The sequence below is a fragment of the Halichoeres trimaculatus genome, unplaced genomic scaffold (genome assembly GCF_033239565.1).
Source record: "Halichoeres trimaculatus isolate MK-OKI-2021-1 unplaced genomic scaffold, fHalTri1.1 fHalTri1_scaffold_20, whole genome shotgun sequence".
Taxonomy (NCBI): Eukaryota; Metazoa; Chordata; class Actinopteri; order Labriformes; family Labridae; genus Halichoeres; species Halichoeres trimaculatus.
In genome coordinates this window covers 14,528,372-14,540,980 of record NW_027437198.1, presented here as the reverse complement: position 1 = coordinate 14,540,980, position 12,609 = coordinate 14,528,372, and the positions used below count along the sequence as shown (strand labels likewise).

The window sequence follows — 12,609 nt, the reverse complement described above, 5'->3', positions numbered from 1 at the left end:
AAAAAGTGAAAGTAAGAAATTCTATAAAAGGCACCACCCAGCTCTTCTGCAGACTCACTCAGACCAGAACTACTGAAGAAAAGGTAAGACTGCCTTTAACTTTATCTCTTCTCTGACCTGGTATGTTCTGTTGACCTGTTTGGTAAAGCACATTTTTAGTCACTTTATCTTAATGAAAAATATGTTGAACTGACCCCAAAATTAGTTTCAGTTGAGCTGTGTTATGCTAAAAAAAAATCACAATTATCTTTTGACAGACAGCCTTCACAACCAACCAGCTTTCAGCAAGTTGGACAGAGAAAAATGACCTACGACATGCCGCTTGGTCGAACCTCTATTTTCCCTGGTAAACTTTTTTTTTTTTAAACATATTGTGTCTTTGTGCACGTTATTACCATAATTATACAACAAATTTAAAGTATAACAACCCTCCAGCCACAGAGGACAAAAGACACCCAGGAACATGTTTCAACCATGTCATGGCTGATATCATGCAGTACAGAAGATTCATCCTTCACTTCAGTGATAATCGACTGTGTGATGGCAGCCCTGACCCATTTTACAAAATTCGGCTCCTTTTTGAGCTGCTTTGTAAACAGTAGTGATGGGTCCGGCAACGCCGATGCGTTGGCGCATGCGTCGAGCTCATAGCGCAAAACCCGTGTCGGTGCGCGTATCGCTTTAAGAAGGTCACGTGACCGATATTGGAACTGTTTCGAAGTGAAACTGACGCGCCAATCTGTCTTAAAGCGCGTCTGTCAACGAGATGTGTCGGCCAAACAAATGTCTGATCCGATCTGACGTGATCATCGTAAAATCCGTCAATAATTATGGCACAGAAAAGAAAGGTTTCCGCCGTGTGGGACCAATTTGATGTCATGACTGTAAATAAGGTATTTGTTTTGACATCCTTGTTTCATCCTGTTCCTCTCAGAGTTTCCACTTGATCTGAGTTCAAATAAATGTCAAAGGGGTTCTTAGTTTACTATTAATATTATTTTCTGCAGGTTAAATGTCGCATTTGTTCGACAGAACTATCTTATTTAAATAAAAGCACATCTTCAATGCTAAGTTATTAGGGCCAGGCATGAGAGTGAAGTCCCTGATACACCCAGGATAAAGTCAGGTGTACAGCCACTCTAAAACGTACACACAGTTGCTTTATTGATAAGTAATTATTATTAATTTATTCTTGACTTCTTTTTTTAACCATCAAGCCTCCAGAAAGCAGATGCTTGATGAGGCTGTTTTGAATTTCATCCTGAAGGACTGCCAGCCCCTCAGCATTGTAGAGTGTGAAGGGTTCAGGGAACTGGTTCAGGTCCTCGAGCCCTCATGTGACTGAATTTCAAGACTTTGGAAGAAAATATTTTTTTGATAAAAATTTGTAAATGAAAAACTCCCAGTCCACAAGCATCCTCATTCACAACACGTTCACTGAGATTTTCACGTTATGACAGATGTTCACATTATTTATTGACTGTATCTGCAAATATCAGAGATAATTCAAACTTAAATGAAGAAAGGAAATAATACAATATTAAAATACAATGACTTAAATTATATTATTGTATATACTAGGGCATTATATCAGTGTCAGTTGAGTATGTTTACTAGGTTGCCTGTAGGGATTTTTAAAGTCCAGCAGGTGTCAGTATTCAGTGACACAGTATCAACACAGTTTGGCAATGTGTCGAAACGCTTCATGACGCCTCATCTACCCATCACCAGTACAAATATTTACAGCAGCTCTCAAGCACTTACTCAGGTAGCCTTCCACCATGCTTTTAGGTCAAGCACCCCCTCCTGAATGAGCAGAGCTCCTTTTTATACCCCCTTAGCCCCTCCCCTGGCAAACCAAATGACAATCTAGACAGTTTTTAAACATAACTTAGTATTTCACAATTCAAAATAAATTAATCAGAAAACAATTTCATCACAACAAAATAAGGAGCCAAAATGCCCTCCATTTGGCGTTTACTGCGTTCATATAATCTAAATAAATTGACAAATGACAAAAATCAACCCATAATGGTACCGTCCGTGGTCACCTGATCCTGTTAAGCGCGCCACCAAGCGCTATTTACGGGGTGACCAGGAAGTGCCCCGGTTTGACCCCTTGAACAGGATCGAACACATCCTCATCAGCAGGTGAGCGTTCGTGTGTGTGTGTGTGCATTTCTGGGTTGTGTAGGAGCCGAGTGTGCACCCCCGGCAGCCTACCACAGGATAGCCATGTGTGGAAGCAGGACCGCGGGTCATAAATGCGGTCCTGCTAAGAGAAAATTATGAGCTCTGTTTGTACTTTACTGGAGCGATGAATCATGCTCTGCTCCGCGCGCTCCCGTCCCCATGCTCTCCGGCCAGGAGAGAGAGAGAGTCACGCGCTGAACGGGGAAGAGGAGCGCTCAGAGACGCTCCTTCACACCTCTTTTCTTTCTTTCTTTTTTTTTTTTAATTGTAATCATGACTTTATTTTCATATATTACATACTTTTCCCATCAAGCAGTATTTCAACCATTTGGTAGAGGTCTGCAGGATCTGTAAAGTTTCCAATTATTAATGTCATTCGAAGTGCCCAAACAACATAAAAAGTACAAAACATTTTTTTTTCTTGGAGTGAATAACAACAAAGGGTTAAATCAGCATCACTTTAAGATGTTAACCTTTAATAGAGGATGCTCTCTGCACCTTCCTGTTCTTTCTTTATCAGACCTATTTCAAGCGAGAGACAGATGGTATGGTTTCTTGTCTGTTCTGCTGTGATGTAAAGGTGACCCATGATGCTCCTGTCATGTGTTGAGCTCACAGAGTGACACAGCTGAACAGATTGTGCTGCATCAAGCTCAGTCAAAGTGAAACATGTTAATGTGTTTCTGCAGGCCTTGAAGGACCATCCAATCCAGTATACATATCTGAATATACCCCAACAGGATACCCTTCCATACCACCCCTACCACCTTCCCGTAAGATACCTCTAAATTACAAACTTAACATCAGTCAGAAAAACAACATTCAGTGATGTTTCATGATGTTTCTGTCTGTGTTTCAGCCTGTCTGAGGCAGGCATGGAGAAATCTGCCACAGTGAGTCTTGTTCTCAGTAACACACAGGCTCTGTTTGCTAATCAACAACCTGCCTGTAATACTGATGCTAGTAATCAAAGTTCTGATTTAACAGGAACACCCAGGACAACCTGAACTTCATCAGAGTTTACCAACCACGAAGAAGAGATGCATCACACCTCCGGATCCTGCTCCATGGCCCGGTCGGTGCAGGAAAATCCAGCTTCATCAACTCTGTGGACAGTGTTCTCCGAGGTCACATCACTTACCGAGCTCTGACTGATGCAACTTCAGGGAGCAGCTTCACAGTGAAGGTAAGACAAACTGCTAACTGATGATTCACAGCTAACATTACTCTTTACTTACTCAAAACAAAGCATCTGTCTGCAGGAGACTGAGGTATTCTTTAGGACTGGGAGTGAATATCAAACTTTGTATTCCACAAATGATACTCTCCATTCCTCTACTTCCAGCACAAAACTTACAAGATTGAAAAATATGCTCAGAGCTTCTACCCTGTTGTGTTTAACGACATCATGGGCTTTGAGGAAAACGCCAACAATGGAGTCCAGGCGGAAGACGTCATACTGGCCATGAAAGGACACGTGAGAGAAAATCACAAGGTACTGTCCTCAAGACTTCGAATGATTTATGTGTTTCACTGAGCAAGTCCTTTAGGAGAAAAATAAAAAAACAAATTTTGATATATAATTTCTTAAAAAAACAAATCTAACAAAATGAAATACATAAAGAAAATATGTAAACAGCATCAGTCTCTCAGTAAAATGATTTACTTAATCAGAAATGGAAAAAATGTGAGGTGCATAGATAGTACTTCAACATGTTCTGCTCTGATCATCAAAATGAAACAGTATTTATCTGTTTGTCATTGTTTAACAGTTTAATCCTGTTAGCCCACTGGCACAGGGGGATCCAGGCTTCAACCCAAACCCCACTGTGAACGATAAAGTCCATGTCCTGGTCTGTGTGGTTCCTGCAGGCTCTGTCCCTCTGTTGGACACAGCCAAGGTGCAGAAGTTAAGACAGGTCAGAGTAGCAGCCAGTGAACTGGGTAAGTTTTCTCTGTGGATTAAACCAGGTGTGTTTATGAAGATATCTCAATAACTCATGTCTAATCACTGAACCCTGCAGGGATTCCTCAGGTGGCCATTCTCACCAAAGTGGATGAGGCCTGTCCTGAGGTGAAGAAAGATATCAACAACATTCACAAGAGCAAGTACCTGAAGCAACAGGTGAGTCAGACTCTTGGTTTCTGGATGTTATGATGTATTTCTGCTCAAAGCTTTGAGGATAACCTCACCGTGACCTGCAGGTGGAACAGTTCAGTGTGCTGCTGGGTATTCCCATAAACTGCATCTTTCTGATCAAGAACTATGAGTCAGAAATCAACACGTCTGAAGACATCAACAGACCCATCCTGACTGCACTGAGGCAGATGGTGACCTATGGAGAAGACTACCTGAACTCGTAGACCTTTTCTAATCTGAAATCTGTGTTTAAGTACAGTTTAAGACTGTTTATGTTTCTGATTATGTTTTTTTTTCAATGTTACTCATTTTGCTGTGTGTATTTTATCAGTTAATCATGCAGTTATAATATAATCCATGATCTGAGAGTGTCAGTTGGATTTCTGTGTTTACTGAGTCGTCAGGACATCAGTTTCTAAAATCTGTACTTTGAACAAAAATAAAAGAGATCAGCTGTGTTCACACTTCGCAGACTCTGTGAAATAAAGTCAAAGTCAAGTCAAACTGAGTGTGAAAATTATTTACATGAAATCAAAACAGCTGAGAGGCGGACTGAAGAGTTCATTAACCATCGAAAACCATGAGTCACAGCTTGTAATGAAAACGTGCACTGTAGTGATGTTACAAGATGTGCCGAGGCTTCGAAGCGTGTATCGAGTAATGAAGGGGGCGTTCCCGTGAAGCGCGTATCGAGATCGAGGCTTGCTTCGAGATCGAGCCCAAAATGATGACGTCCGAAGCCTCGTTGCCCAACTGTACCACGTGACTGCTTCGGAAAGTGGTTCAGAGCTTACCGCGAGGTTTGACAGCAGCATAAGCCCATCAGGCTCCGTTCAAAATGTAGGTTTTTGATAGAGTTGATCAGTCACTGATAGTGTTGATACTAAAGTTGGGAAAGCATTTTTAGTTTGAAAATAGTTTGAAACAGTTGAAGAACCGTTAGCTCAAAATGAAAATGAGTAAATTCTCCCCTGTACTGTATATTATATTATATTGCCCATGTATAAGCACATTCAGTGCTCCCTAGTTACACACTTTCACTGTGCTCTGCCTGTTTGAGCTCATGCAATTTTCCTAAAGCAACAGAAAAGCATTATTACACAACCTGCCATATCATTGATACTACCATTTATGGGAAATTTACACACAGAATATTAAAAAAAATGCTGTTTTATATGAATATGTGTTCATTTATGTAGAGAATTTATTTGGTTGAACATTTTTTTATTTTCATTTTTGTAATTAACAGTCGTTCCCAAGAGCAAAAACAGGCACAGAAGTTCAATGAATCACACATTATGTGGTTAAGCTATAACTGCCTGTGATTATGTGCCTGACCAGCAGGTGGTTTCGTGAGCAAATGAAGCTTCGCGAGATGAACCCTTTCTCGAACCACTTGGCTCAAGTGGTTCGATGCTTCATGAGGCTTCATCTCACCATCACTAGTGCACTGCATACTTTGTCCACAGGAGGGCTCTAAATCCTCACAAATTGGAGCATAAATAAGGCAAAAATTAAATAAATAAATAAAAAAATAATGATAAATGGGAAATCACATTTTTTAGCTGCATACTTTGATTCTGTCTGGTATGTTTGATCTGGTCACATCCTCTTTGACCAGTCTCATATTTGTGGGCTCTGAAGATCTTGGATTAGAGGTGCAACCTGGGAGACAGATTTAGAGCCAGCTCCAGATGGAGGAGACAAGAAACAAAATGTCTCTGCTTGTTAAAGACAATACTGTCATAGAGTGCTCATCTGAAACTTAAAAATGAAAGGCCTGACTCTACAGTTAGAAGGATGGTGGGGCTAAACCATTTCACTTCCTGTCTTTCAGCTGAACTTTGTAGCTGTGGACTAAACATCATCCTGCTTACCAGAACATCTACAGACAAGTTCAAAAAGAAGCAAAACTTCATGTTATATAATCTTTAGACCCATGGACAAACACACAATAGATCATTCGGTTTGAACTGATACACTAGCTTCATACAATTACTTTGTCCCACTTGATTAATATGACAAACATTTACTTTTTCCCTTTCCTAGTGTGTCCAAAGGTTAAAGAGTGTTGTTGTCTGAGTCCTGGTTTATGAAAACCTTTTGTCTTTCACTTTCAGTATTTCTTGTTTAAACTGAAAGGATTAAACTCCTGCAGACAGACACACCTTGCACCAGATATAGTGATAAAAGAAAAAAGAAAGTTGATTTCCTCCAACAGTTTACACTTCATCAAAACCAAATCTGACCCCCTGATCTGAAGAAACATGAGGGTTCAAATCAGTCCTGAAGCTCAAACACTATGAAAATAGAAATAAACAAAGTTGATTTTAAACTAAAGTTTATATCTAAAACCACCTGAAAGTCAGGTCACAGGTGAGGATGAGGAGGCAAAGGGAAAACCTACAGCTGCTGACTGAACTGCAGGGACGATGAGGGGAGAGGACAGGCCAGGTGGATGACAGGTAGAGGTAACTGAAGGGCAGGTGGAAAAAGAAAGGAGGCCTAAAGGCAGATGAAAAATCAGACAGTTTTCAGAAGTAAACACTCATTAAAAAATATACAAATATTCATACTGTATTTTTAGTACATGTATAAATTCATATTAGTCTGTGAGCTATGTATTGGCTCATATCTGTTTGTGAAGAGAAAAAAAAATTCAAAATAAAAATGAAATAAAAATAATGTTTTAATGCAGTTAACCCAAATTTATGGATCTTTTTGTCTTTAATATATTAAAATCATACATTTTCTGGACTTTTCAGCTGAGTGTGGCACAAACTTAGTCTAATAAGACATAAACACAAGTTTTGATTTCAGTTTGTAAAGTGATCACAGGAAGGCAATTAAGATAAAAAGGAGAGATCAGTCTCTCGGTTTGTGATAATGGGCTTTCTGCAAGTAAGTGGTCTTCTAATAAGTCATGTGGAAAACATAAACTAAACAAAAAGTGAAAGTAAGAAATTCTATAAAAGGCACCACCCAGCTCTTCTGCAGACTCACTCAGACCAGAGCAACTGAAGAAAAGGTAAGACTGCCTTTAACTTTATCTTAGCTTTATCCTTTCAGTCAGCGTCACTTTTAGATGACAACCGTCAATAGAAGATGCTCTCTGCAGCTTTGTGTTCAATCTTTATCAAAATCACTTCAAGTGAGAGTCAGATAAAACAGTTACACATAAACTGGATCAGATTTTTGGAGAAAAGGTGGAAGTCATGGTTTCTTGTCTGTTCTGCTGTGATGTAAAGGTGATCTATGACGTTCCTGTCATGCGTTGAGCTCACAGAGTGACACACCTGAACAGATCACTGTGAAAGATTTAACTCAGTGATGTTAGTCTTTTTTTACAGACATGGGAAATCCACAATCCACACCACCACCCTCACCCCCACCACCCTCTCGTAAGAAACCCCAGAATTAAAACATTATTTCAGTCAGAGAAAAAATATTTAGTGATGCTTCATAATGTTTCTGTCTGTCTTTCAGCCTGTCTGAGGAAGCCATGGAGACAGCAACAAGAGTGAATCTTCTTCTCAGTAACACACAGGCTCTGTTTGCTTATCAACAACCTGCCTGTAACATTGATGTTAAGACTCTTAGTGCCGTTTTTTACAGGAACTCTAAGGAACTCCTCAACTTCATCAGAGATTACCGACCACGAAGAACAGATATGTCACACCTCCGGATCCTGCTCCACGGCCCGGTCGGTGCAGGAAAATCCAACTTCTTTAACTCTGTGGAGAGTGTTCTCCGAGATCAAATCACTACCCAAGCTTTGACTGATGCAACTTCAGGCAGCACCTTCACACTGAAGGTAAGACAAACTGCAAACTGATGATTCATAGCTAACATTACTCTTTACTTACTCAAAACAAAGCATCTGTCTGCAGGAGACTGAGGTATTCTTTAGGACTGAGAGTGAATATCAAATGTTTTATTCCACAAATGATACTCTCCATTCCTCTACTTCCAGCACAAAACTTACAAGATTGAAAAATATGCTCAGAGCTTCTACCCTGTTGTGTTTAACGACATCATGGGCTTTGAGGAAAACACCAACAATGGAGTCCAGGTGGAGGACGTCATACTGGCCATGAAAGGACACGTGAGAGAAGATCACAAGGTACTGTCCTCAAGACATTAAATGATTTATATGTTTCACTGAGCAAGTCCTTTAGGAGAAAAATAAAAAGCAAATTTTAATATATCATTTCTTAAAAAAATTAAATCTAACAAAGTAAAAAACTTCATAAAAATACGACTGGTTCAAAGCATTTATGTAGAGGTAATATGTAAACAGCATGAATGTCTGATATAATTTATCAGAAATTGTAATAATGTGAGGAGCATAGATGGTTCTTAAACATGTTCTGCTCTGATCATCACAATGAAACAGTATTTATCTGTTTGTCATTGTTTTTATAGTTTAATCCTGTTAGCCCACTGGCACAAGGGGATCCAGGCTTCAACCCAAACCCCACTGTGAACGATAAAGTCCACGTCCTGGTCTGTGTGGTTCCTGCAGGCTCTGTCCCTCTGTTGGACACAGCCAAGGTGCAGAAGTTAAGACAGGTCAGAGTAGCAGCCAGTGAACTGGGTAAGTTTTCTCTGTGGATTAAACCAGGTGTGTTTATGAAGATATCTCAATAACTCATGTCTAATCACTGAACCCTGCAGGGATTCCTCAGGTGGCCATTCTCACCAAAGTGGATGAGGCCTGTCCTGAGGTGAAGAAAGATATCAACAACATTCACAAGAGCAAGTACCTGAAGCAACAGGTGAGTCAGACTCTTGGTTTCTGGATGTTATGATGTATTTCTGCTCACAGCTTTGAGAATAACTTGACCGTGACCTGCAGGTGGAACAGTTCAGTGTGCTGCTGGGTATTCCCATAAACTGCATCTTTCTGATCAAGAACTATGAGTCAGAAATCAACACGTCTGAAGATATCAACAGACCCATCCTGACTGCACTGAAGCAGATGGTGACCTACGGAGAAGACTACCTGAACTCTAATACATCTTCTAGCCGGTAACGTGTATTTCAGTACAGTTTTGCACGACAAAAAGCTCAAACACAGTAAAGCAGAGCCATGACAGTTAAGAGAGGTCGATTTTATCAAGGATAGGACTCAGTAAGAGCTGATGTTCTGCATTGTAGCTTTTAAGTTTTAAGATAATTAACAACTGATTTGGATGTCTTCTTCTTAACCTGCAGGTGCAAAAGTTCAGCGTGCTGCTGTGCAGTCCTGTAAACTGCATCTTTCTGATGAAGAACTAGGAGTCAGAAATCAACATGTCTGAAAATATCAGCAGACCCATCCTAGAATAGAACAGAACTTTATTCATCATTGCTACAAGTACAACGAAATTGCAAACCCCAGTTTTGCATGACAAAAAGCTCAAACACAGCAAAGCGGAGTTGTGATAGTTAGATAGTTTCTGCATTACATTCTTAAGAAAACTACTAAAGTTGGCCTCTTTTAATTTATTTTTTTTAGGGGCTTTGGCATTCATGTTACAGTGTTGGCGTATAGTGTTATTAGTTGGTGTGGTTGTGTTTTCTTACTTTTGCAAAGTGTACTGAATTAGCAAATCATCTGACACCTACCAGCCACCGTAGGTTTCTTTGCATGTTCAAGGATGATTTAATTTATTTATTTATTAACTTATTTATTTACTTTAAGGGTGCTGAGTTTGTTTGATGCAGTATTATCTAGTTAATATTAAAGTAGGTAATTGAAAGAATATATATAGCTTATGTATGTATGTATACATTATCTAGCACTACCTGTTAGCTTATAAGGATTCAAGGGAAAGGAGAGGAGGCTCAGATTTTCCAACTGATCCCCGCACTGGTTGTGGTTGTCAGGGCTGTGTATATCTGAACCCAGAGATCTCTGTGAAACTATATTCTTGGCATATTGTTAATAAATTTGTGTTCAACTGAGAACCAGGGCGCCTCATGATCCTTCTCCATCAATGAACTGCGCGGAAAGAGGTGAGAGGAGAATGGAGTCAGATTATAAAATTTAAGGCACTTTGGTCAGACAGATAGCACCACATTTCAAACAAGAGGTAATTTAAGTATTTAGGAAATTCAATACTATTACATTATTTGAATGACGAAATGTATCTATAAAGTACCCTTCATGGTTTGCAAGGCAGCAGCGTAGAAAAAATGGCTTAACCTACAGTGAAGAGTTCCCTGTCAGGATAGCAGTGTGGGAAAATGACTTAGAGCACAGTTACAAGGTACCCTGCTCCGGCAGTGTGGGAAGAATAGCTGAGTTTACAGTTGCAGAGTGCCCTGTTCCTTCTAACAGATGTTGAAGTGCAGTAGAATTGACACTTAGATGTATGTTGTACACCTCACCTCATTTCCAACATAATCTAATCCACAACCTGAGACTCTTAGTTAAAAGTATCTGTTTTCAAACCATCAGGACATCAGCTTGCTTAAACTGTTGTTAAAACAAAAGAGAGTTCACATGTGTTCAGACTAAGTGGCCTCAGTGAAATAAAGACAGAGTAAAGTCAAACATGGTGTGGAATTCTTTTCTTTTACATGAAGCCAAAACAGCTGAGAGACAGACTGAAAAGTTCATCATCCACTGAAAACCATGAGTCAGCACTAAGTGGATCTGTTGTTCATAATAAAACAAATGTGTTTAATCAGCTGTCTGTCCTCATGACCCCTGTGTCCTCACTCTGCTCACCTTTTCTTTGTCTCATTCCTCTTCCTGCTTCAGAGTTCCTTTCTCACACAGAGGCCTGGGCTGTCTTTCTCTTCTGGTAAGATCCAGAGCTCTGAATGGGAACATGTGCTTTTGTCCACAGGAGGGCACCAAATTGTTTCAAATTTGAGCAGAGGTTTGGTGTGAAACGGACAGATTAGCTAAATGAAGGACCGCAAGCACTAAAGAGAGTATTTTGTTCGATCTATCAGCAGCTGTTTGATCTGTGTTCACTCCGACATATAGAGCAGGCTGAAATAGTGAGGCTTTCCGAGAAAAGTTTGACTTACACAGTTTAAGGGAGGGCAGTGTCAAAACTCATCACTTCAAGTTTACAATTTTCAAAGCCAGCTGGTTCCCCCAGAATCTGCAGACTGTCCATTTTTGCAGACGATGGCAGTCCAAACCACATCCTGTTTACCAGAAGGTCTGCAAACATTCTCTAAAAGAAGCAGAATTTAATGCTATATAAGCATTGATACAACAAATAAAAACACAATGACTCATTTAGTTTGATCACATGTACTACAACTTGGTTCAACTTGATCAACAGGATAAACGTTGTTTGCATCATTGACTCCAGAAAGTGAAAGTGAAAGGCTTAAAGTCCTGCAGACAGTCACACCCTGCACCAGATACAGTGATAAAAAAAATGAAAGTTGTTTCTCTCAAAGGTGAACCTTTCATAAACATCAAAGCTGACCACCTGGTCTGAATAAACATGAGGGTTTAAATCAGCCCTGTCGCTCAAACACAACAGAAATAAAAAGACACAAAGTGAGACACAAAGTGAGACACAAAGTGAGACACAAAGTGAGACACAAAGTGAGACACAAAGTGAGACACAAAGTGAGACACAAAGTGAGACACAAAGTGAGACACAAAGTGAGACCAGTACCAAAGTGACTGAAGTTTTCCATTTGCTGAATGCTTTATCAAACCATGCTGATAATAGATTGTCTGTGTCTGAGTTCTCAGTCAATTATTCCTAGAGTGCTCACGGGCCATCTACAGACTTAATTATAATAACAACATCCGGGGTATTATGATTATCATGACTATCATTTATTTATCTATCTATTTATTTATTTATTTTAATCATAATCAATTTTATTATTATTATTATTATTATTATTATTATTATTATTATTATTATTATTATTATTACATTATCATCATCATTAAAACACAATAATCTTGCTGCACTACTGTGCAGACACCATCTTTTTCAGTTAGTAAGAAATAAAGATCCCCCACCCACATATTTTTAAACATTTAGACCCAGATGTACATTGTAATTTTGAGATGAGTCACATTTTTTAAACTCTTTTCAAGTTGATGAGTTCATGTGATTGCTTCAAGTTCAAATTCCACACCTTTTCCACACCCATATAAGGACGCACCGTTTCCTGATGTTTTTTTTTATACATATTGGACACAAAACCCTCGCCTCTAATTTTGGTTGACATGAAATTGATGAGAAGGTGAGTTGGGAGCACAGCTTTCCATGGGACCCCACTAGTTTGAAACACAGATCTTG

The 12,609-nt window shown here is 39.5% G+C and overlaps 2 protein-coding genes across 3 annotated transcripts; both read left to right on the top strand.

Moving 5' to 3' along the window:
• Positions 1-13: 13 nt before the first annotated feature.
• On the top strand, positions 14-4,790 carry LOC141809690 (interferon-induced protein 44-like). 2 transcript variants are annotated; one of them, XM_074696839.1, is made up of 9 exons: positions 14-83; positions 258-346; positions 2,883-2,966; positions 3,053-3,086; positions 3,181-3,379; positions 3,539-3,688; positions 3,966-4,137; positions 4,218-4,318; positions 4,399-4,790. In XM_074696839.1, the coding sequence occupies exons 2-9, from the start codon at positions 304-306 to the stop codon at positions 4,555-4,557; spliced, it is 942 nt and encodes a 313-aa protein (XP_074552940.1). In that variant the 5' UTR covers positions 14-83; positions 258-303; the 3' UTR covers positions 4,558-4,790. The 2 variants fall into 2 exon arrangements, with proteins under 2 accessions (XP_074552940.1, XP_074552941.1); XM_074696840.1 differs by having other exon boundaries at positions 63-83; positions 262-346.
• A 2,549-nt stretch (positions 4,791-7,339) lies between these two features.
• Positions 7,340-9,958, top strand: LOC141809691 (interferon-induced protein 44-like). The gene is made up of 9 exons (XM_074696841.1): positions 7,340-7,361; positions 7,684-7,734; positions 7,820-7,853; positions 7,949-8,147; positions 8,307-8,456; positions 8,759-8,930; positions 9,011-9,111; positions 9,192-9,364; positions 9,551-9,958. Exons 2-9 carry the CDS (start codon positions 7,686-7,688, stop codon positions 9,585-9,587), a joined length of 915 nt encoding a protein of 304 aa, XP_074552942.1. The 5' UTR covers positions 7,340-7,361; positions 7,684-7,685; the 3' UTR covers positions 9,588-9,958.
• The last annotated feature ends 2,651 nt before the right edge of the window (positions 9,959-12,609 follow it).

Bases quoted from the DNA above. Each gene is read 5' to 3' on its own strand.
- LOC141809691 (XM_074696841.1), top strand. From the start codon at position 7,686: ATGGGAAATCCACAATCCACACCACCACCCTCACCCCCACCACCCTCT. The intron at 8,457-8,758 runs GTACTGTCCTCA...TTGTTTTTATAG, and splicing joins ACGTGAGAGAAGATCACAAG to TTTAATCCTGTTAGCCCACT. The intron at 9,365-9,550 runs GTAACGTGTATT...CTTAACCTGCAG, and splicing joins TCTAATACATCTTCTAGCCG to GTGCAAAAGTTCAGCGTGCT.
- LOC141809690 (XM_074696839.1), top strand. From the start codon at position 304: ATGACCTACGACATGCCGCTTGGTCGAACCTCTATTTTCCCTG. The intron at 347-2,882 runs GTAAACTTTTTT...GTGTTTCTGCAG, and splicing joins TCGAACCTCTATTTTCCCTG to GCCTTGAAGGACCATCCAAT. The intron at 2,967-3,052 runs GTAAGATACCTC...TCTGTGTTTCAG, and splicing joins ACCACCCCTACCACCTTCCC to CCTGTCTGAGGCAGGCATGG.